The sequence below is a fragment of the Ascaphus truei genome, chromosome 1 (assembly GCF_040206685.1).
Source record: "Ascaphus truei isolate aAscTru1 chromosome 1, aAscTru1.hap1, whole genome shotgun sequence".
Classification (NCBI taxonomy): Eukaryota; Metazoa; Chordata; class Amphibia; order Anura; family Ascaphidae; genus Ascaphus; species Ascaphus truei.
This window is the reverse complement of record NC_134483.1, coordinates 192,779,898-192,804,114: the sequence shown is the minus strand read 5'-3', so window position 1 is coordinate 192,804,114 and position 24,217 is coordinate 192,779,898. Positions and strand designations below refer to the sequence as shown.

Below are 24,217 nucleotides of genomic sequence, written 5' to 3'. Positions count from 1 at the left end.
TTCTCTCACATTATTGCTACTTGAAAAGAAATATGTTTAATATAATATCACAAAAGGTATAACGCTTATCTCCATGTAACAATGACTTTCTTTCGCTGACAACATGTCCAGAAATGGAAAAACAAAAAACACACAAAATTCATTCTCAAGAAGGCTGTGATGTATGAACAATTATGCTGACATAATAGAAACCATGGATAACCAATCAACAATATGTACTGTAGTTAATTCCTAACCTATTAAGAACCAATACATTGTATGTATGTATGTATGTATAACTGCATGTTTGCATTTAAGACAAAATAAATAAAATTGATACTCACACGTCAAATTTTTCAAATTCCGAGTCTAGCAAGGCAAAAGCAGATGTTATTTTGTCCATTGCTTGGTTACGTACTAAAATAAAGTTGTGAGCTTTTATTTCCTGTGGGAACATTTTTTTTTTTTTGTGAGATCGACAACATTCAGTGAGGGGACATCACCACAACCCATGTTGACTTTGCCCCTAACTAAAGATACATTGTATGTTTGCACTATTTTTCTGACCAATATTAAAGACAATATACATCTAAACAATTAATGACTACACACACGCACGCACACGCACACGCACACGCACACGCACACGCACACACAGCTACAGATGGGATAAAATGTTGCAAAATTTCAAATTTGCAACAAAACTAAATTCTTGCAGAAGTTTGCAACAAGAAAAGAAAATCATGAACAATATTTACAATTTTTCTGATATGTCCTCAAAATAAAAAATTCTGCAAATCAAATTTCCACAATTTTGCCCATCTCTACTCGCAGTATTCACATCTCTACTACAGTAGCAGAGAATCTTCTACATCCCATCCATTCAAACCAATGTTTGATTCAGACTTTTCTTGCATGCCACTACCCCCGACCAAAACAACCACATATACAACATGCATATTTTATAATGGTTCTTTCCTTTGCTCATATTCTTAAAATGCGGTATAAACTTACAAGTACAGCATAGGGACTACCATGTTTTCTTTGTTACCTCTCCTGACCTACAGTAGGATAAGCAGGTTTCATCCATCAACTTCTGCTCACAAGATAAATACAGTAGATGCAGCCTACAGTATAGCAACATTTACATTACATGTTGACTTTTAGCACAAACCAGAAAAAATTTCACAGCACTAAAACTAGCTGTACAGCAAAAAAAAACAATATTCACAAAATAACCCAAGTTGTAACCCATTAAATTATTCTGCTCCAATAAAAGTAATCAATTCTCATTGGATTAAAAATGGTATGGTATTATACAATTACGCATAACACTTGATTAGGAAAATTCTTAAATGTGAAATAAAAATAAATTTCAGAAATGTATAATAACGAGCAGTTATCAGGTGAAAAAATAGGTTTGTGACAGCAACAGATCTCTTCTTTTGAGGGAAATCACACTTTAAGTAGGTTCAGATGCACAAATGAGAATTATGATAGCAGTAGTTACTCAAACACTCAATTTACTGGGTATCTGACCTTTGGGCAAGAATGGCATCAAACGTTGGTGTTGCTGAAATGTAGGCACATGCCAAAAAAAAGGGTTTAAACATATTATATTTTTTGTATCTAAACTTTTTTGCCCTTATATAGGTATTCTGGCTGATATGATTCAAAGAGATCTAGCCTTTTACACAATATTAATTTGAGAAGTGCAATGGATGCTGAAGCCAGTATAACCCAACTTCGAAAAGGCATTCATTTGCTTTATAATGCACAGCCCTTTTATGTTACCAAGGAAAAGACAAAATGTAAATTCCAATGTTTCCATTGACTGTAAACACTCAGCTAAAAATATATGCATCAATAAACCTAACTACGGACTTTTAAATGATACGTATGTAGCAACTGTTATTGTAACCATTAACGGGATGCTTTGTGTTAATTATGCCTGCTACTGATGCAGCCTCGAGTATCCGAACAGTTGCCTGGGAAAATCTGGGGCAATACCCCAGTAATGCTGCAACATTTCTGTGACATTTCTGCAGACAGACTAATGGACCATTGGATTAACAGCGGGGTCCCTGGCAGTCCCATTCAAACTGAATGAGACGGTCAGGGACCCCTGCTATGTTAATCCGATGGGCCATTAGTCTGTTTGCAGAAATGCCACGGAAATGTTGCAGCATTACTGGGAGATTGCACCAGATTTTCTAAGGCAAGTGTTCTGATACTCTTTGCTGCATCTGTACATGTGTGTGAGTGTAAAAGACATGTAAGCGCTACAAAAAACAATTATTAATAATATAAACAATAAGCGCAATAAGAATAATAATAATGACCATGATACTGAATATACAATCAATAAGGGGAGGTGCTAACCAGTGACTAAACTTTCCCTATCAATGCAACCAATTAGGTCATCGACACCACAAGAACCAAGAGGAATTGTACAGTGAAGATGACCTATGCACAAAAAAGAGAAGAAAGGGGGAGGGGGTGAGAGAACATAGTAGTATGTCTGGACTTGGCCTCTGTTAGACGGTAATTAATGCGCTCAATATTATGTGGAGAATAAACCCTTTTATCCAGAAGTGCTGGATCAGGAACAGTGTTAATGTGGATTCGGAGAGGAGATAACGGGTGCTTCAAAAGTTAACTGCTTAATATTAGATGGGGTGGAAATGAGGATTCTTTTTCCAGACTGCCATCTTGCTGCAGGGCCCCTGCTGTCTCTCCCCCTCCCTTCTCTATATTTTGTGCATGTATAGATGTACAGTATGTATGTATGCATGTATGCATACATATGTAGCCCTGTGTAAAATTGGGTTACATGCCTTTCTCATTCTGTGCAGTAATCCCTGTTAAGAGGGCAGGTTTGCCAGAAGTCATCATGGAAGTTTGCCCTCCACCCGTGATGTGTAGAATGAAGCAAAGGAAGTGACAGCATGCTCTGTGTCCAGTGACACAGAGGTGAGTCTTTCTGGAGCTATATAATACGCATCGTTTCCTAAAGTTAGTGTGTCTGCAGCAGTTCAAGTCTGCTCTGTCTGGAATCAAGTGTGTGGAGTTCAAGTGTCAGTAGTGACAGAGTGACAAGCTGACTCCACACTGTGTCCAGGGCTCTGGCACAGCTGGTGGCCCTCCCTTAGGGGAGATGTGGCAGAATATCCCTGTCTCTATTACAGCGTCAGGAGGGAACTTCCTTGAGATGTGCAGCTATATGATGTGCGGCTAAGTATCGGCCGCTATGATGGGCAGTCAGCCATGTATGATGCAAATAAAGATGCCCTTGATTCAAAGACCCTTCTTGCCTGAGACTGGAGTTATTCAGGAAGAAGATGCACCCAGGAGTTCTCTTCCAGAAACTCCTCCCTGCTATCGTGGGGATCTGGAAGGGATGGAGGCGCTGTACCAACTGTGAGTGGAACTCAGCACTACCTCACACGCCTGTCATGGTGAAATCCCCACTACCAACGAGCGGGAGACCCAGGAGTCCTGTGAGCCATCAGGTGCACCACACGACACTGACATGTAACTGCGGGCAGATTCTGCACATAGGGGCCCATATGAGATTGGGTAGTGCTCATACCATTACACATACACACACAATAATTTAACAGTTGGCACTCACAAACTCCAATGTATCCAGATGCTTGTCCCATACGCATAAAACAAATGTATAGCTACCAGATGCAAGTCCAGTGACATAGATAGCACACAAATGAATATATTCCAAAGATGTGTATTGGAAATACAGGGCACCGCAACCGACGTTTTGGTCCACATAGAGAGACCTTCCTCAGGGTTGTGCGGCAAACAACTGATTGTGACACATATATCCACACCATAGTGCATACCATCACCTGAGCAAACAATTAAAACTCACAAAAACCCGCGAAACCCGCCAGCTGCAGTCAATTGGTGTTGTAGGTGAAACACCCAAGCAGGTCCGTCGTCCAATCGCATGCTGTCCCGTATACTAGGTGCGCAAGCCACCAACTTGGGTCCAAGCCCGTTACTTTGTGCCTCTCCACAGTGAAGCGTTGTCGGGTAACCAGAGGTAGCATACGCTGGCGTCCTTAGCAACTTGCGCATGCGTGCAGTGCAAGAGCGTCACCCAGTAACCATAGTGAATGTCCATCGGCACCACAGCGTTTTGCGCAAGCGCACCGATACGGGAAAGATGAACTGGCAACATATAAGACCTGAGCAGTGGGACAAGGCACAGGGGACACCCCAAAACAGAGGGATGAGTGATGAAGGAAAAAAGGAGAGTGTGTGGGGAATGGGGTAGGCTAACCATAAATGAAGAATAAGCAGATAATGCTGGGGTAATCATATATGAAATAAATGTCAAATTACAAGAAGCAACCGAGTTTCAAGTCTTCATTAAGTCCCAGTGGTGACAGTTTTTAATTCAAATATATGCCTGGCTTCTTGTTGTAAAAAGGAGCTTGTTTGTTTCCTCCACGGGGTGGCAATTGTGTAATGGCAATGTAGGATCGGCATGCAATGCATTGTAGCCAAAGAGTGTCTGTGCTGAAACAGCGGTGGTTCATTGAAGAAACACCAATCCTGCTATCATTTGATAGAATATGCCAGGTTTTTTTTATGCTCCTCTTGATAAAACTGGAAGCCGTGGTAAATGTGCTGACAATGTTGAAACGATTTGTCACAGAATCTCCTGTAGATGGTGTTAAAAGTGTATCTCTATCTGTACGTCTCACTTTTTTAAGGTCATCTTCAATGTCCTTGGAACAATATCCTCTTTCATAAAAGCGTTTGGCCATATTTAGGAGAGCACCCTCCACTTCTTGTGAATCACTAGTTATTCTCTTAACACACAAGCTGTGAAAAAAAGAGTCCCCTCTTCAGTGGCATAGGATGATGGCTTGAAGCGTGTAACAAGTGTTCTTCTTGTTTGTTGGTTTGTGGAAGAGCCTGGTGGCCAATGCACCCTGTGATAGACTATGATATCGAAGAATGTGATCTCCTTTATGCTGAAATTAGTAGTGAAATGGATAGTTGATGGAATATTGTGGAGATGGTGAATAAATTCATGAGCAGATTCTGGTCCACTCCAAACGTTGAACAAGTCATCGATGTAGTGTATATATTTTTTGATGTAATGCACATTTGGGGCATCATGGAGAATATGGTCCTGATCGTAAACGTCCATGAACAGATTGGCATAGGAGGGTGCCATGTTGGAACCCGTTGCCGTCCCCATGAGCTGTAGGTATTGATTTCTTTCAAATCTGAAATAGTTTTTATTAAGTATAACCTCCATGAGCAGTAACAAATATTCTGGAGGTGGGCCAGTGTGTGCCGTGAAGACATCAAATTTAGCTCGAATGGCATCCATACACAATGTTGATGTATAGACTTGTAACGTCCAGAGTATACAATCTGATAAATCCATCTTGAGATTGTTTATCTGCAAAATGAAGTCTCTAGTGTCTGGCTTTCACATATGTCTTCATGCAGGTGACCATTGGCTGCAGGAAGAAATCCACACACTGCAATAACGGATGACACAATGAACCTCTTGCAGAGATAATCGGTCTTCCAGGTGGTGTAGTTATTGATTTGTGTATCTTCGGAAGCGTGTACGGTATAGGCATTATAGGATGTATTTGCGTAAGGAACTTGCCGGTTTCTTCAGTGATCCAATCATTAGTGATTCCCATGTTAATGATAGAGTCTATCTATTTGTTGAAGGAGATGGTTGGGTCCCCTGGTAGTCGTCTGTAGTGGCTAGGATTTGCCAGCTGTTCATCTATTTCATGTTTGTAATATGCATATTTCATAACCACAATTCCGGAGCCCTGATGATATCTTTGGTATTTTTCAATATTGAGGGCTTTTTGTTCCTCCCTAGTTAGATAATTGAAGCTAGTTTTGTCATCTTTAACTCTACTTCTCATCTCATTTTCAAGGAGATTCATAAATGTGGCAATATTGTGGTTTACTATCTGTGGATCAAAGGTACTTCTGGCTCTGAAAGTATCAGTACCCATATTAGTGGTTTGCTGGTCTTGTCTGCTGAAAAAGTCCTTAAGCCTCAAATGTCAATTGAACCTGTACAGTACATGTCAACCTCCCAATCAAAAGGGTTTTGTGTGCAAGTGGGTACAAATGTAAACCTTTGTGCAGCACACTTAGTTGTGCCGTCGTGAGCTTATGGTCGAAGATGTTATAGATCACCTTATCTCCTGGTGTCCTCTTGTTCCTCTTCCTTTCTCACTCTGGATAATGTCTACTTTCACCCACCTCTCCTGGTCCTTACCTGGTGCCGGTATCGGGGAGTGGTGGCTTTGTATGTCCTCCACTGGCCATTCCTAGAAAAGAATCTGCGGTCGTATTGTCCATTGTGTCGGTATCACTCGTGTTTCTCATACAACACCAATTCACTGCAGCTGGTGGGTTTTTGTGATTTTTAATTGTTTGTTCAGGTGATAGTATGCACTCTGGTGTGGGTATATACTGTAGTGCCGACAAGTATTCTAAAACAAATCTGGGGCAATCACCAACAAGACCCAGGTACGTGCTGGGTACATGCTGCAACATTTCAGTGACATTTCTGCAGACAGACTAATGGCCCATCGGATTAACACAGCAGGGGTCCCTGGCAGTCCCATTCAGTTTGAATGGGACTGCCAGGGACCCCCGCTGTTAATCCGATGGGCCATTAGTCTCTGCAGAAATGTCACTGAAATGTTGCAGCATGTACCTCGATCTTGTTGGTGATAGCCCCAGATTTTCTAAGGCAAGTTTTAGAATACTCGTCGGTGCACCTGTATAAGTGTGTCACGATCAGTTGTTTGCCGCACAACCCTGAGGAAGGTCCATCTATGTGGACCGAAACGTCGGTTGTGGTGCACTGTATTTTCAATACACATCTTTGGAATATACATTTGTGTGCTGTCTCTCTGTCACTGGACCTGCATCTGATAGAGAGATATATAGATATAGATATATAAAAGTCTACAGACAACTGGCTGAACATCCTTCTGGTTAGTGGCACTTTACTTTTTTCTGACTATATTACTGTATAAGGAACTATATCCAGATTCATAAATGATGCACTTTCTGTTCAGGGAGTTACAACTTGTATAGAGATGGGAGTAAATGTGGTTGCTCTAATTGTCTTTCTGAAAAAGGTAAATTGTGAAAAAAAAATATAACATAAAAATGAGTAATTTCTTACGGGACTGGGATGCGGAGAACTGGAACTTGGAGGTCGCGGTTCAGTTAACTCATACTTTACTTTTGGGATTTTTGTTGGAGTAAATCTACAGAAGAGGAAAAGGAAAAATGTAAAAGATTTTTTTATACATAAGTTTGCTATATAAATAGGCATTTCAATTAACCACAGTTCCTACATCTTACAAATATTATTGCAAAAAAAAAAAAGTGTTTTTAAAATTCATTGTTTTCCCTTGACACCGGCCCCATTAACGTGATAATATGATGCAAGTTGTAAGACTGGGATTATTGAGAACAATTAAAAAACACTGTGAAATATAAACTGTTTAACATTTGAAATAAAAAGCAGAACATTTTAGAAAAATAAACAGTTATATGCTTAAAATTATATTTATTTTTTTCCAATCATAATGCTCGTCATTACATCTAGTACCTACAATTTCATATGTATGTGTATGTATACTGTATGTTTATTTATATAGCTCCCACAGCATACTAAACGTTTTGCAAAAGAGAGAATACAATTCAGGGAACTATAGTATAATAAGTGCAACAAATAAAATTAAACAATTGGAAAGTAAATCCCTGCCCCAAAGACCTTACAAGCTAAGGGATAGGAGAGTTACAGAGACAGCAAGCGAGGGAGTGGTGTAGATGGCAGTGCTTGGCCACAATGGTTGGTAGGAGCGACTGTGGGTGTGGAAAGTAGCAATGAGTCTAGGCTATTGAAATGCTTATAGCCAGGTTCCCCCTCTGAGTTTGTGCCCCCTTGCTGTGTTACCTCCATTTGGTAAGGAGAGTTGCAGCCCATTGCGGGGGTGTGCGGATGCGCGTGCATGCGTGTCAGGAGCTCCGGGGGAGGGGGTGTGCAGCGGGAGGTTGCCGGTGTGCGCCAAGAGGGTGATCGCGTCGCCGGGGGCTCGGGTGACTGCAGAGGGAGCCACCATCTTGGGGAAGCTCGCGCATGTGCAGAGCAGCGGCCATTCTAGGTCGCGCATGAGCAGTGGAAAAGTGTGCGAATGCTAGCCAATCAGGGAAGGCTCTGGGAAAAGACTACAAGTCCCATGAGCCTTAGGAGTGTCCCACCTGATGCCAGGGAGCCAATTGGAGCTGGAGAAGGGCTGCAGGGAAGAATAAGGAAGTGTGTCACCGGGGGTAGCGTGGTAGAGTGTGACAGGGAGAGGTAGGGGACAGAGGGTCCATGTAGACGGCAAGTAAGCCTCTACACTAGGCCAGCATATACCACGCTATGGCCCAAGATAGGCCCTGAGTCAACTCTAGCTTGTGGCTGCTACAGGGACAAGCCCTAACATAGGAAACGGATCCCTGTAGTATCTAAATATATTAGGGACACAGCAGACGCTGAACTCCTTGAAGAGAGGTTTGGGATCAGGCCTCACTGAAGAGACTTCAGAGACATTGCCTTGGTGGGATCACCTTGATGACGTCGCAGTGGGAGAGAGGAACGGCGGATCCTTTGTGAAGCCTCATCATACCGGATGCTGTCGCGCCCGGCAGGTAAAGGTCAACAAGTGCACCAACATACCGGTCTATAACCAGGCACTGATCACACCTATAAGGGTGGGTTCTTTGGGGACACTGTGGGACTAGTGGCCAAGGGACTTAAGATACTGTGGAACTCTTGGGGACTCTGTGTGAGATACACATTTCTCTGGACTCAGTGTGGGACATGGTGGTGGGTAGCATTTCAGGGGAGTAAGCCCTGCGAGGTGTGTGGTATGTGTATATGTATCTTACTCATAAGGGAGAGTAATCCTTTGATCTATATCTATTGCACTACAGTAAAGGTTGCGTTCTTTTACACTGTGTGGGTGTTTATTATTGTGTCCTGTGAGGGCTGCATCTGCTCTGCTGGGATCCCTCACAGGGGGAGGCGCTGCACCAGAGTAACCCAGGCTCTCCATGGCAGAGGCTCAGGCTCCTGGAGCCAACAGGTATAAAAGCAGCAATAGGCAGTTTCCTGTGTTCTAGGGGAAACAGGGCTGCACTTAATTTAAGAGGGCTCTTTAAGGTTTGACAAAGGTGGGGGGAGAGGGGGCTTGGCATATACAGTACAAAGCGTGAGGGAGTCCCACTGTTAAGGGGGCAGTGAGCGAAAAAGGTATAAGGGAGAGAGCAGTAGAGGTGATAGGGGTGGTAAGTCGACAGTTCTGAGGAGAGTGCAGGAGATGAGCAGGGACATAACAAGAGATCAAAGCTGATATGTGGGGAGGAGCAGACAAGTGGAGAGCCTTGGAGGTAAGGAGAACTTTGTAGGTGATCTGAAACTTGGTGGGAAGCAAGGTAAGATATTTAAGGAGGAGATAACCAGGGACTGTTCTAGTAGAAAGTTACGAGGCAGGGATGCCTGCTAGCAGAAAATTACAATCAACATATCAGAGAGCAAGGGCATGTTATAACATACGATTGACAGAGGAAAAGGCGGATCTTGACAACAAGAAACACATTTTAGCCATGGCGTGAATTTGAATGGTGAAGGAAAGGGAGGACTCAAATGTTACACCTAGGCAACATGCTTTTGACGACAAGATATATGGTAGTACCATTACTATCATGGAAAAAAGAGCAAATTAGGTCAGGTTTAGGAGGAAATATGAGGAGCTTAGATTCACATATAATACATTTAAGGCGGCCGAATAGGAGAACACAATATGTTCTAGCAGTTTGGAGGCAACAGGCAGGAGGGTTACAGGGCAGTAGTTAGTAAGGAACATAGGGTAAAGGGTGTTTTTGAGAATAGGTGTGACAACCACATGCTTAGAGGAGGAAAAAATGTTAGAGGACAGCTTACAAACTTCCAACTCTAACAGGAGAAAAAGAGTCAGGAATGGAAAAAGGAGGTTTAGGTAGAAGGTGGATCGGAAGGGGGAAGGTACAGAAGGAATCTCAATGTAGATCGCCTACACCTTGTTAAAGAGGTTGGGAGAAGTGAAGGAAAGAAGGTAGTGGGAGGAGAAAATTGGAGGAGTCAAATACAGAGGAAAGATGGTGTGGTTTGGATTTGTAAGTGTTGATGAGTGAGGAGAAGTAGTGTTGTTTTGCATTAGAGAGCAGAGTTGAAAAAGTAAAAGGGAAATTCAAAGTGTAGAAAATCAGCACCGTGCTGATGCAAGATATCCTCCATAGGCGTTGCGAGAACAAAGTGCAAAGGAAGTGTGCTTGTGAATTTAGCCAAGGCTGCAGGTTATAGGGTCTGAGGGACGGGTGTGCCAAAGCCGAGAATGGGCAAATAGATCAAGTGGGTTGCAGAGGATAGAGTTGTAAGAGTTGATAACGCTCTCAGGTTCTGAGGAAGGAGAGAAGTTAGCATACAGGGTAAATGCCAGAGCAGAGAGGTCAATGGAGCGAAGGTCTCGAGAGTGGCGAGAATAGTTAGGAGAAAGGTGAGACACATTAGTGATGGTGAATGAAAGGAGGTGATTGTTATAGAGAGGAAGGGGAGAAAGAGAGATAGATCAGAAAGGGAACAGTTATCTCTTTCCCTATTAATTAGACCTTCTCACTTCACCTCTCTGTTTCACTCCTTCCTGCAATTTATTTTGCAGCCTTTCCCCCTCCATAAACATGGCCCTTCCTTTCTCCACTGTCATTTTCCATCAGGTGGGCAATAGAGCAGGTAGGAAAAGGCTTTGTATCACAAACAAAAAAATAATAAATACAAAACAAGATCATTTTATTATATATCGAGAGGAAAGGGGCAGCAAAAGACAGAGACAGAAAGAAACCTGGGGAAAGGGGCAGCAAATAGAGACAGAAAGAAAGCAGAGTAATGGGGCAATGAGAAACGGACAGTATACAGAAAGCAAGCAGAGTAAAAAGGGCAGAGAGACAAAGATCTTACTATAGAGGGGCAGAAAGAGAGAGTGTGAGAGACAGTAGTGACTCAGTCTCTATCATCTCTTCTCTATTACCAGTCAATTTCAGTTTGTGAGTTATATGCTTCCGTACAAAGGTTCAACTCTTACTGGGTTGATAAGCAAGGAGACCAAGAAACAGCAAGAAGAGGAGATAGATGGATGACAACGAAGAGGAAATGAAGAGCAGTGTGCACATGGGGTGGGAGGAAGTGCAGCAACGACTACAAGAACAGGAGGAGAGACAGCAGGGAGGGGAGAGGAGACAGGGATACAGCAAGGAGAGGAGACAGAAAGCGAGACGAAGACTTTTACAGCAACCTTTGCGTCTTTACGGACATTGAAAAGGAAGTACCATGATACCATGGGTATCTGTGGGAACGAGCCTATTGCAGGGGTTTCCTTTTTTGTTTTGTTATGTTCTATTTTTCCTGTGTTTTTGCTCTTTTCCAATAGCTTTGATATTATGTGGATAGGTATTAATTATCCTTGCTATATCTCATACAGTTTTTTGGACCTATCTTGTGTCAATTTTTATATGTGAGATTCATTTTTGGATCCTTTTCTACTGCATATTGGATTAACATTTGAATTTTTAGGGCATACTCTAGCTATTTTTCATCATGGACCTTTATCAGTTCCTGTATACTGAGACTTGCTGTGTTTGAGTAATGAGGCTTATTTGATTAATTGTCCATACAGTAATACAAACTACAGATTAGTTTTACAAAAATGAAACATGAACACCTAAAATAGCTTGGGATTTGTTTACATTTTGGAATTGTAATACCAGCTAATCATATCAATGATACTCCTTGAGAAAGAACATTAGCTGTTCGATACGCGTGGGAGGAGGTTCTTTTTGTCGTGTCCATGGATTGTATCCATTTTATGTAGCCTGAATAAAAGTTTTTTATCTTTACCCATTGGTGAGTCACTGTACCTTTAAGGAGCGGCAGACTTTCAGATCCTCTACCTTGCTACTCTGACTTCCGGATCAGAGAGACGCCACAGAGGGAGGGTGTCACCACGCTGGTGCACCTGAAGCCAGGAGGACGCAGGGATACAGTGCTTATCGTGAGTACATTGTTGCTCCACACTGGACATTTGCTAGGTTGTGTAGTTACCGCTTTATACTGTGGACACACTCCTGCTAACCTGTTGTATATCCTCCATTATTGTTCTATGTATTAACTCCACACGCTCCGCTTTATTTCCTTCATTATACTGCATTGGTTCTATGTTCAAAGCCCTTCCTGGAGCTACACAGTAGAATTTTCTGTTACCAGCAAATCATATTAAATACTAATTGCATATTATTGCACATACATTGTTATTTATTTAAAGGACACGTAAACCCAAGCACTGTAACATCTTCAGTTGTCTATTGTAACTAAGAATAAATGCACTCAAGTAAATGTGCAAGAAAACTCAGGTTTAGGTTATCAAGAGAAGATCTGAATATTTTGAGCAATGAGATTTATAAGATGTGATCAAAATGTAACAAATACACAAATCCTGTTTTCAACCACCTTATAATGATTCATATTAAAATTTAAAAAAAAATACATACCCATTTCCTATTCCTTGTATTCCGCATTCTGACAGAATTTCCTTCATGACTGCAGAGAGAAGTAAGAGTTAGATGGATGTTCACTTCACACTGTAGAGGGATCGCTTGACCAGATTGCCTATGCTCCATTAGCCTATTTAACATTATGTGCTGATAACCTTCTATAAAGGTTCTATCAGAAAACCAAAATGGCTGATGAACCAGGTCACTATGATGCTCCACCTAAGATGTCAACTTGAGTACGAGGTATGCCAGATACTGGACTCTCGTAACTCCAGAGGCTCGCTATAATATCTAATGGACTAGAAGGGGTATGGGCCCAAGGAGAGGAGTTGGGTGAAGACTCAGGATCTTCAAGCCTCAATCCTGGTCAATGTGTTCCACCATCTACATCCAGATAAACCAGGGTCTGGTCGCCCCAGAGCACAGCTGTGCTGCGTGAAGTCTCCTTTGCATCCTCTCACAAACACAGCAGAAGAGTGGAGCCATGCTGAGGTCTCATGACTTCCGGGTTGAATCATGTGACATCACAGGGGTGCCAGACAGCAGAGAGAAAAGCATGCCTGAGTCACATAGGAGTTGGAGGGAGGAAACAGTCAGGTAAAGGGTATGAGGCAGGCCTGAGCAGTTGTGAGATGTCCTGCGGACATCCTGTAACAAACTCCTGTTGCAATGACCTGTGCAGCATAGATCACTCTGGAGCTTCCCCTGACAGGCAGCCCTGTAGGGTGTGGATCAAAATAGCTTCAGAGGGAGATAGATGTGAGAACACCCTCTGGATCGACTGCAATTAGTCAGGTAAGACCCAAACTCCAGACCACAAAATAACAAACAACCTCAGCTTGGTAGGACAGAAAAAAAGACTACCTGTAGAGGAGAGGTGTGGCTATTTAGGACCTCTTACAGGTTTTTCTGTCCTATCCCAGCTAAAAGGTGGGACTTAACCCCTTTGGTGCCCACTGCCATGGATCAGCCCATAAAATTATATAGATGAAAATAAATTTTCAGCCATCAAGTCATCCTTTAAAAAATTGGTGACGTGTTAGGAGCTCAGTGTCCAATCACAGTATACACAGATCACAAGAATCAGAAATATCTGAAGGCTCAATAACAATAGAATCCATGTCAGGCCCACTGGGCTCTCTTCTTTAACATTTTAACTCTGCAGTCTCATATCTTCCTGGAAATTGTAATAGGAAATTTGACTCAGCCAATCAAGCACGGGTACAAGCACATCAACTTTTAGAACCTAAAAATCCGGCTGCTGATTCCAGCAACTGCCTCTGACCTGCATGCCAATGATTTTTTGCAGATCAGGAACAGGAGGGTTGGGTCAGATCTCAAAGACAGATTTTTATCCCTTCTGGAGATCTGTATCTTGAAGTTCTAAATATGCACGATGTTCAATGATGTAATGATGCTGAATGCAAGACAGGATACAAACCCGAAGGGCAGAGGTATGGAGTAGTACACCGACATTGGTCTGGGATCAGAGACTTGTGATGCAGGGGTAGTGAGGTCCGTTTTCGGTGTCAAGGCAGGCGATAGGCATGGGTAGTCAGGTCCAGTTCTGGGGTTGAGGCAGGTGGCAGGCAGGGGTAGTAAAGTCCAAGCAGAAGTATAAACACAGTCAGGCAATCACTGAGGCAAAGGCAGAGCTCAAGCAGGAACAGGTACTGAGTACTTTGCACGAGTAATGTCAGGGAGCAACTGCCTGCTATTTAAAGGCCAAATGCAGCTGCTGGCAATAGAGGGCCAGAGAGAGGCTGACTTCCTGCCAGGAAATTAGGGCAGGAATTGCCAGGAAGCAAGATGGCAACGGTAGCTTCAGTTAGGATGTGAGGTCACTTCCTGTCGGCAGCTATCTTAGGTATCCAGACAGATCCCTTATAAATTAACAGTCAGTGATACAGGAGTCAGGAAGACCTTAGACATGGAATCTCACACTTTTGGTGGCCCAAGTACAGAGTTGATATTTAAGTAATAATCCCAGAAGAACAGGGCATTATTGGCCAGTAATGCCCTGTTCTGAGGGGATTATTACTATTATAGGCTAAATGTAGGCTTATTTAATTTTTTTTTACATTTTTCATTAAAAAAAAGATAAATTTTTGTAGTCATTGATTTTTATCAGTGTATATACCTGTGTAGGAAAAAGAAGTAAAGTAGTGAGAGGGCTGTGGTGCGAGAGAGAGGGAGGTTTAGGGGGGAAGAGAGGTGAAGGAGGGGGGAGAGAGAGGATAAGGAGGGGGGAAGAGAGAAGTGGTGGGGGGAGAGAGGTGAGGGGTAAGACAGAGGTGAGGGGGGGAAGAGAGAGGTGAAGGAGAGGGGAAGAGTGAGGTGAAGCAGAGGGGAAGAGAGAAGCGGTGTGGGGGGGGGGGAGAGGTGAGAGGGGGAAGAGAGATGTGAGGGGGAGAACGAGAGGTGGGGGGGAGAGAGGTGAGGGGGGAAAGAGAGATGAGGGGGGAAAGAGAGGTGAGGGGGGAGAGAGAGGTGTGAGGGGGAGAGAGGTGAGGGGGGAGAGGTGAGGGGAGAAAAGAGAGAGGTTAGGGGAGAATTGGGGGGAATGGAGGGGGAGAGGTGGGTGGAGGGGAGAAGTGGGGGGACAGTGATATTAACTACAACTAAATAAAAAGAAATACAAATGACGTTACAGTAGCACAGGCAATAGATGTGGTGAGAAATATTACTACTTTCTTGCAAGCAACAAAGTTACCAGCTGGGACACGGCAGCTTCTGACAGCACTAGCAGCTATCAGAGAGGGAGAGAGGCTGCTTGTGCTGCCGTGTTCAGTGTTCTCAGTGAGGAGAGTAGCGAAGGTGCTGCAGTTAAGTTTTAAACTTGCCGGGTTTTTTTCTCAGCGCAAGCCCCTGCATCTCTGCTTTGATGTGAGTTGGCAAGTTGTCAAAAATTCCGGGCATTACTGAATGAATAATGCCCGGAATTCTGACCAATCAGAGAGCAGTGATTTCAGTAATGCCCGGAATTTTACTGCTTTAGCCTATAATTCTGATTATGGAATGTATTGTGTAACTTGATCAAGAAATGACACACCATACCAAATCTTGTGATCTTCTGCAGTCTTATCTATTCTGAAATGACCAATGGGATCAGTCTCCATAGATTTTGTTGCTGAACCTCTCATCTCACAGACATAATACCAAAATGTTACAGGTAGTTGTAAACTATTTGACTAAGATGACACATTTCCTTCCAGTTGTTTATAGTATCAGTTAAGCCACATGTAAGAAAATACAATAGACAGGTCTGAAGGTCATGAAGACAAACAAAGGCAAGAGGGACCCATATTTACAAAGGTCAGCAAAGTTTGGTTGTCTTCCCAACAACTTCATCAGGACCATCCTCTCCAAAATGAAGCCATATGTTTGTGGGACCATTTCCCATTGTAAGACTGTTCAGGTGAATATTATTCTCTCTTGGAGATTAAATCCTTATATTGCGATCTATAGATACTAATTGTGTTGTCAAATTTGCCTGTTAGCTTTTCACTAAGCTTTATTTGCATGTCTATCCCTAATAATATACATTTGTTTCAGATTTGAAATATTCATCATTAGCCATTATTTGTAACAGGTGTATTGAAGATTCAGTTTGTTCCAGTTTATTTAGATGAATAATATGTATGTTTCATTATATAGAAGTATTTACAGCGATGCATGTAAAATTTAAATTTCATTTTAAAACCATTTCCTTTTGGTCTAAAATATATGAGCTACTTGTATATCTGATAACGTGCTTAAAATGTAGCACTTTCTATTTAAGTCTCAGCCTATGTGATATGTTTATTTTTATTTAACTAATGTGTCGGCTTGATTACAGCCACACTCAGCTGTGTCTGATGTGTTTTTTTTTAATTATTCAGCACATTATAAGGTGCTCGCTTCCTGCTAGTCCCATACTCCTTGAGAAACACAAATAGTTGCGTGAAACGCGCGAGGGGACTACCCTGTCATTCTTCACCACTCACTTATGCTCTAAATAAAGTCTTTTTCAATTTGCCATGCCTGGGTACCCTGCTTTTTGAAATTTCCTATTTGAGGATTGCCCGGACAACGTTTGAGTTCCCTGAATTTCTTTCAACCTTGCTTGCTGATCTCTCGATCTCGGCGGCACCACAGGGGGAAGGAGGTATCTGTATTCCGCGGACGTGCAGTCTCTATATCCACCAAACAGCGGGACAATGAGGACAACAAGGATTCAAAACAGGAGGTAAGAAGGCTTTTCCTTACCTCCAATATCCTGCACTTAGCCCTTAGAAGCCATCACAGTCTGTTTATATTTGTCGGAGTTACACTGTGGTCAAGAGCAGATCGGTTGCCTTACGTCTATATCTCCAGAACACAAAATTGCTCCCGTTCAAACTCTGCTCATACCCTCCCCCCACCCCCCCCCCCCCAACCGGGCACATTGACTTCATAATTGTTTGGACGCATACCAGAGCGCACGATGGTGTTATTCTTTAGGTGAATAGCTCCACTGCCTCTACTATGTACTATGTTTTAAGAATCACAACCAGGTCTCTGTAGCAGTGTTTTCAAACTCTAGTCCTCAAAGACCCCCAAAAAGTCCAGGTTTTAAGGATATCCGTGCTTGTGCACAGGTGGTTCAGTCAAAACCATTGAGCCACTTGTGCTAATGTGAGGATATTCTTAAAACCTGGACTGATAGAGGTACTTGAGGACTGGAGTTGGGGACCACTGCTCTAGGGTCCACCTTTCGACTGTCAATGGTGGTGAACTCTCTGATATGCTCCCGTTTTTCCTATATAGGCTTCTTTACTAAAGATTCCATAACACCTGCTGCTCTGTCATTAACAGCAGGATCTCACCCTCATTGCAACAAACCTTTTGAGTGTTTGTGTGAGGAGAGTGTGCTTAGTCAAAAAACAAGCAGTGGGAACTTTATTCTGCTTCAGCAACATGATGCAATGGCAACTCTATACATATCAATCAACAAAGAACTGCAGACCAAATCGAAGCATAAGCAAGACAGACCACAAGAGGGCCGCTGAGAAGACTCTGTAACCACAGTGCGCATACACATACATGCTCATGGGTAATATAGCGAAAATTACTAATTTGCTTATAAAGAGAAAAGGGGCAGACTTCACTACACTAATAAACTAGATAACATTGAACCCTGTTGAAATAGGGTGCACGAGAATAATGGACTTGCCCTTAAAGTCCTACGGTAAGGTTTTGCAATGAGGTATTATTTATTTGCAATCATATTTAAAAATACAATTACTTTTTGCACAAAATGTACTTTATCTTCAATACTTTACAAGCGCTGGAAATTCATACTGTTTACGATTTACTAATTTGCATGCTTATTTAAATGTTAGCCGAAGAGGCATTTGCAGTGGGGTTTTTCATACCGGGTCAGCCAACTCTACATCCTTTATTATTAGGGTGAAGAAAGCTGTGACACTTTTCATAACTTTCCAGAGTTGATTCAAATAGTATCATTAGGGGCACATGCATTAAGTACTGCTACAGGATATTGCACCTGTTTCTGCGTTAACTCCGATTCAATTCAATGTGAACAGGTGTGATAACCTGTACTGGCATCTGATGCATGTGCCCCTTAATGAGACGTTTATCACAATATAAAACTGTTAAACTGAAGTATGAAACTCACTGGGTTTTCTGTCCGAAGGGTTTATGAGCCTCATCCCCACGACGTCATTGAAGTCTTCTTCTTCGTTCCTTCCTCCAAACACAAATAGCTTTTTGATTTCACAGAATATGAAAAATATAATAAAGATACAAATATGTATTAAAATACACACTTATCTATTGTTTTGGGACTTGCAGAGAGGATGAAGAAGGAGCAAAGGCTGTCCCTGGGAATCAAGGAAGCAGAGACATTACAAACAGGTATTCAGCAGCGATAGATGGGCAGAACTATAAAAGAATACACACGTTCCTAAACGCTTAAACACATATTTAAACATAGCTGTGCTCCAACAAATGTATCAGAAAGATTTAAAAAATGGGATTAGGATTTTGCAAAACAAACAAAATAATCTTTTTTTTTTTTATTGAAACGGTATGTCAGCCAATAACTATTACATCAGAAAAATAAAGAAAACAGTATAACAGGCCAGTGTAAACTATAGGTGGTATTGTGGTAACCTGATGCAGAGAGTCAAAAGAAGCAGCTTCCACCACTGAAATAGCTTTACTCACTAATACATTTTGCAATACATTTTGGATAATAACTTTTATCTCAATAAATTATCGGAGTTGGGTGCGGGCCTTTAATGTTTAATGGCCTTTAATCTGCAGTCAACATTTATAAAAGATCCCCAAATAGTATATAATGGGATAGCACTCAGATGTAGGAAAATAATGTCTATTTTCTGAGCTGGAAGTTTTGAGGTTATTGAGATTAGTAGACAATTTTTTAAACCAGTAACAGCAGAGCAGTCATGCCGAAGACATAAAATCCCAATTACCACTATTTTACAAATATATGTACAGTAAGCAGTGTATAAAAGGATGCAACCCAAACACAGTAATGTTTATGAACATGAATAGAATTGTATATATTTTAAGTTGTACCCTGTAGTTTTTAAAAAAAAATACAAAACTTAGGGACTGATTCAATATGTGTGGAAGTTGCCGATTGGGAATTTCTGCTGAAAACAACCCAATTGATATCAAGGGGGAACTTGAAATGGCCCAATCAGCCGCTTTGGCACATGTAGAGTCAGCCCCTTGGTCTGCTTTTATATATAGACAGGTTTCACACAATATGGGCCTTATTCAGAAAGCCTCGATAAGGCCCTTATTGAGCACTTATCGACCAAAATGGCTACTGGTATTCAGATAGCCTCGATAAGTGCTCGATAACGGCCTGTATCGACGCAAAATTTTATCTCGTCCGAAATTCGCTGACTGAGCAGCAATCAGGCCCTTATCGACCATTTTCGGTAGGGTTGATAAACTCCCGCTATTCAGAGACCCGCGAGTCGGATGTCGCGGCCCATCGCAGGCCATCGCAGGCCTAAAAAAACAATTTTCTCCTCAAATCCAATTCCCCACAAAATTGTTGGACAATTGGTGGGGAGATGGCCTCGATGAGCTGCGATGAGTCGGGACTTAGAAGAAATCAGGCCCCTTTCCTGCCTCGGATTGATGCCGGGGGTCTCCGGAGCTGATAGCTATTAATAGCAGCTCCGGACCCCCCCGGCATGCATCCGAGGCAGGAAACATGCATGTACAGCAACTTCATTACCTTAGCGGCTAACCGCTAAGGCAATGAAGAGGTTAAACACCCGTACCAGGCTTACTGTAATAAACATAGAGTACAATGCAATACTGTGGCTAGCGGGGGTGAGTGAAGGGGGAATTTGGCCCTTAGTGGCTGTTTAGGCATTGCGGGGGGGTTGCGGGGGGGAGTTAACCCCTTCATTACCTTAGCGGTCTAAACACCCATCCTTAGGGCTAATACCCCCTTCACTCACCCGTGAGGCCTAAGCACCCACCCCAGACTGACTATATCCACCCTGTACCCATTGAGTAGTACAGTATAGTGGTACATCATACCCATATAATAATAATATGGGCATGATAAGCCTCTATAGCACTCAATGGGCACCCTAATAAAAATACAGTAATACACAAGACACACAGTATTAAAACCTAACTTTACTCCCAAAAAACACACTTCACTAAATAAAATCAGTAGCCAGCTAATCCAATCAATAGAAGCAATTACAACATCAACAATGAATTAATTAAACCATTACCCAATCAAACCAATTAATCCCTAAAGCAACTCAAAATGAATAGTAACACTAACCAATGTAAACAATGAATTAATCCTACATTAATTAATGTAACCATTAAAAGACAAATAAATACATTAAAACTATCTCAGAAATATCCATAAAACACATTAGCTAACATAATATAACATTAAGTACAAGCGAACACCAATCGCAAACCTTTTCTTACATTAACCATAAACAAACAATCACATCCAAATCAATAACTGCAATAACAAGCGAGAAATGCCCCCCAAATATTGGCATAATAATGTATTAATCTGTACCATAAAGAGGTACCGATTAATATATTATCAGTCAATGTGCATGACACAGAAAATAAAAAATCACATCCAAAGAATAAACCTGTAAAAAGAGACATTTACAAACATTTAATATGTTACTTACCATTAGAAGCGGTGGCCCTCCGACTCCCGGGGTAACAGGAAGCTCACGTACATTGAAGGCCTCCAACAGCATCCGATGCCATCCGCCATCAGGATCCGGCTCAGGTACCCCAATCTTCTTTTTTCTTTCTTTACTCACCGTCTTCTATCTTCATCTGTAACCATTTCTTGTTCTTCTTTATCTTCTTTTTCATCTGTCAATCCATAAAACCCCATGTTAAATCCCAGCCGATGCTGTCTCGTCGGCTTCTTGGGCTCAAATGAGGCGTCACGGCCTTAAATATGGCTTGTGACGTCACATTTACCCTCACAATGGTTAACAGCCACCTGATTGGCTGTTAAAACCATGTGCAGACTTAATTTTTTTTTTTTGCCGTGACGTCACTTAAAGGGAATGATGCCAGCCAATCAGAATGGCTGTGCTTCCTTTACCTTTAACATGACGTCGGTAAATCCAAGATGGCCGCTGTGTCACAAGGTATTTCAGCCAATCAGCATGTGGAATTGGTTCCCAGCATCGGCTGGGATTTAACATGGGGTTTTATGGATTGACAGATGAAGAAAGAAGATAAAGAAGAACAAGAAATGGTTACAGATGAAGATAGAAGACGGTGAGTAAAGAAAGAAAAAAGAAGATTGGGGTACCTGAGCTGGATCCTGATGGCGGATGGCATCGGATGCTGTTGGAGGCCTTCAATGTACGTGAGCTTCCTGTTACCCCGGGAGTCAGAGGGCCACCGCTTCTAATGGCTTCTAACATATTCAATGTTTGTAAATGTCTCTTTTTACAGGTTTATTCTTTGGATGTGATTTTTTATTTTCTGTGTCATGCACATTGACTGATAATATATTAATCTGTACCTCTTTATGGTACAGATTAATACATTATTATGCCAATATTTGGGGGGCATTTCTCGCTTGTTATTGCAGTTATTGATTTGGATGTGATTGTTTGTTTATGGTTAATGTAAGAAAAGGTTTGCGATTGGTGTTCGCTTGTACTTAATGTTATATTATGTTAGCTAATGTGTTTTATGGATACTTCTGAGATAGTTTTAATGTATTTATTTGTCTTTTAATGTTTACATTAATTAATGTAGGATTAATTCATTGTTTACATTGGTTAGTGTTACTATTCATTTTGAGTTGCTTTAGGGATTAATTGGTTTGATTGGGTAATGGTTTAATTAATTCATTGTTGATGTTGTAATTGCTTCTATTGATTGGATTAGCTGGCTACTGATTTTATTTAGTGAAGTGTGTTTTTTGGGAGTATAGTTAGGTTTTATTACTGTGTGTCTTGTGTATTACTGTATTTTTATTAGGGTGCCCATTGAGTGCTATACAGGCTTATCATGCCCATATTATTATTATATGGGTATGATGTACCACTATACTACTCAATGTGTATAGGGTGGGTATAGTCAGTCTGGGGTGGGTGCTTAGGCCTCACGGGTCAGGGTGGGTAGGTGATTAAGGGTTTAGGGACCATTAGAATGTATTTTTTTTCAATATATGCTTTCTGGCAACGGAGGACAGAGGGACCTGCTGTTGTGGTAAGTATAACTGTATTTATTTATTTTATTTATGTATGCGACTGCAGTGTTTAATAATGGGCAAATAATATATTATCCATATCTGGATAATAGTTAATTTGCCCATTACTGTACTGTATGGATTTGGGCAGGGGGGGGGGGGCGTGTATTGATGTGTTTTTACATATTTATTTAAATATCCATTCCTTTAATAGTGTAGAGGTGCAGGGGGTCTCCGGAGCTGAACCACGTTGGTTTTATGTCCGGGGACCCCCTGCTTCCCAAGATACAGGCCCCTTTATGGGGTGCCGGTATCCCTCTGCATTGAAATGTCCCGCGTCACGTGACCGGGACATTTCCTTGCATAGGAGATACCGGCACCCCATAAAGAGGCCTGTATCTCGGGAAGCAGGGGTCCCCGGACATAAAACCAACATGGTTCAGCTCCGGAGACCCCCTGCACCTCTACACTATTAAAGGAATGTATATTTAAATAAATAAATTTTGGGCGACATTTCCGCTGGGAGAGGCGGCTCTCTCAGAGCAGCTCTCTCTGCAACAGAAATGAATCGCTGGTTTTTGCCTTTTCAGAGGTTCGATGTTCTCGCTGGCAGCAACTCGCCAGTTGTGGGCATTTTGCTATCACAGGTATTCGAGCCTTTCTGAATACCGTGATAGCAACGCCCAATAAACATTCATTTTAAATTCCCTGGCGAATTTTTTTATGAATGTTCTCTGAATAAGGCCCTATGTCACTGGTTCACTGCTCTCCTTGCTAAACATATTGAGGACTAGGAAAAAGTCAGTATTTAAATGTAACAAAGAAAAATGATACCGGGCGCTTCTAATAGTGAACTAATTAAAGTGATATAAATTACTAAAGTGATATATAAATGTGAACTTCAAAGAATATATAAATAAATATAGTGAATACAATATCCTTCACCAAAAAAGTGAATAATATAAACAGCAGCTCTACACTCCAGAATTCTTGCGATGTCTTCCAGGTGGGGGGAGTGCTCAGATCTCGAGATAATATGCAGGGAAAAAAGTTGAAGAAATAATAGTGCAGACCAATAAATGAATTAATGTATGTGCAAACAATAGTCTCTAAATACTGTAGGTATCACTCACAATAAATGGAATAGTAACAGACCTGTCAGAGATCCTTCTCTCTCTGACAAGAGCCCTTTGATAATGGAAGCCCTCTGATGCTGGTATTGCTAGAGCTGTATGTCAGGTGGGCTAAATGTAACCTGCCCTTCAAATCCAATTTAACTGGTACTGTATATCTAAACTTGCATTTACAATTAAATGGACGCACAACTAGTCTTAAGATATAGAAAGCCACAGCCAAAGGAAAAGTAGAATAAATCAATCTAATAACAGCATGTACGAATGCCACAATTTTAGCAGACTCTATATAGTTTATTAAAAAGATCATTTATTTTGCAACAAACATTGTTATAACCTACCTCCGGTGCGGGGATCGGCCCAGCTTTCAATAGAGCTCCGCGCAATCGGGAGTGTGGGGGCGGCAATGTTGTTAAGTGCGCATGCGCAGTGTCAGGAGTGCGGCTGCCATCATGGAATGGCTCTGCATATGCAACAGCGGAACTACATGTCCCAGAATTCTTAATTGGGAGGGAAATATCACTGGGGACTGTCCTAGCTAATGGGACTCTGGCAGGAGGAGGAACAGGATATCCTCCACGTTCTGAGAGCCCGCGAAGTGAGTCTAGCAGGAGCCGGAAGAGAGGACGAATGCGTCCAGGGTGCCAGCAGCCCTTGGACTAGGCCAGAACTTTGCCCCTAAGCCCCAGTCAGGCCCTGAGACACC

At 41.9% G+C, this 24,217-nt stretch overlaps 1 protein-coding gene across 1 annotated transcript in view; it reads right to left on the bottom strand.

Annotated features, from left to right (window-relative positions):
• The window catches only part of LOC142469995 (kelch domain-containing protein 3-like), a 123,097-nt gene that overhangs the window by 12,131 nt on the left and 86,749 nt on the right, over positions 1-24,217 (bottom strand). The window contains exons 13-16 of the mRNA XM_075576832.1: positions 18,302-18,389; positions 12,640-12,688; positions 7,193-7,277; positions 324-424 (exon numbers count right to left, since the gene is read on the bottom strand). Coding sequence (XP_075432947.1) covers positions 324-424; positions 7,193-7,277; positions 12,640-12,688; positions 18,302-18,389 — 323 coding nt within the window. The remainder of the gene's footprint in view (positions 1-323; positions 425-7,192; positions 7,278-12,639; positions 12,689-18,301; positions 18,390-24,217) is intronic.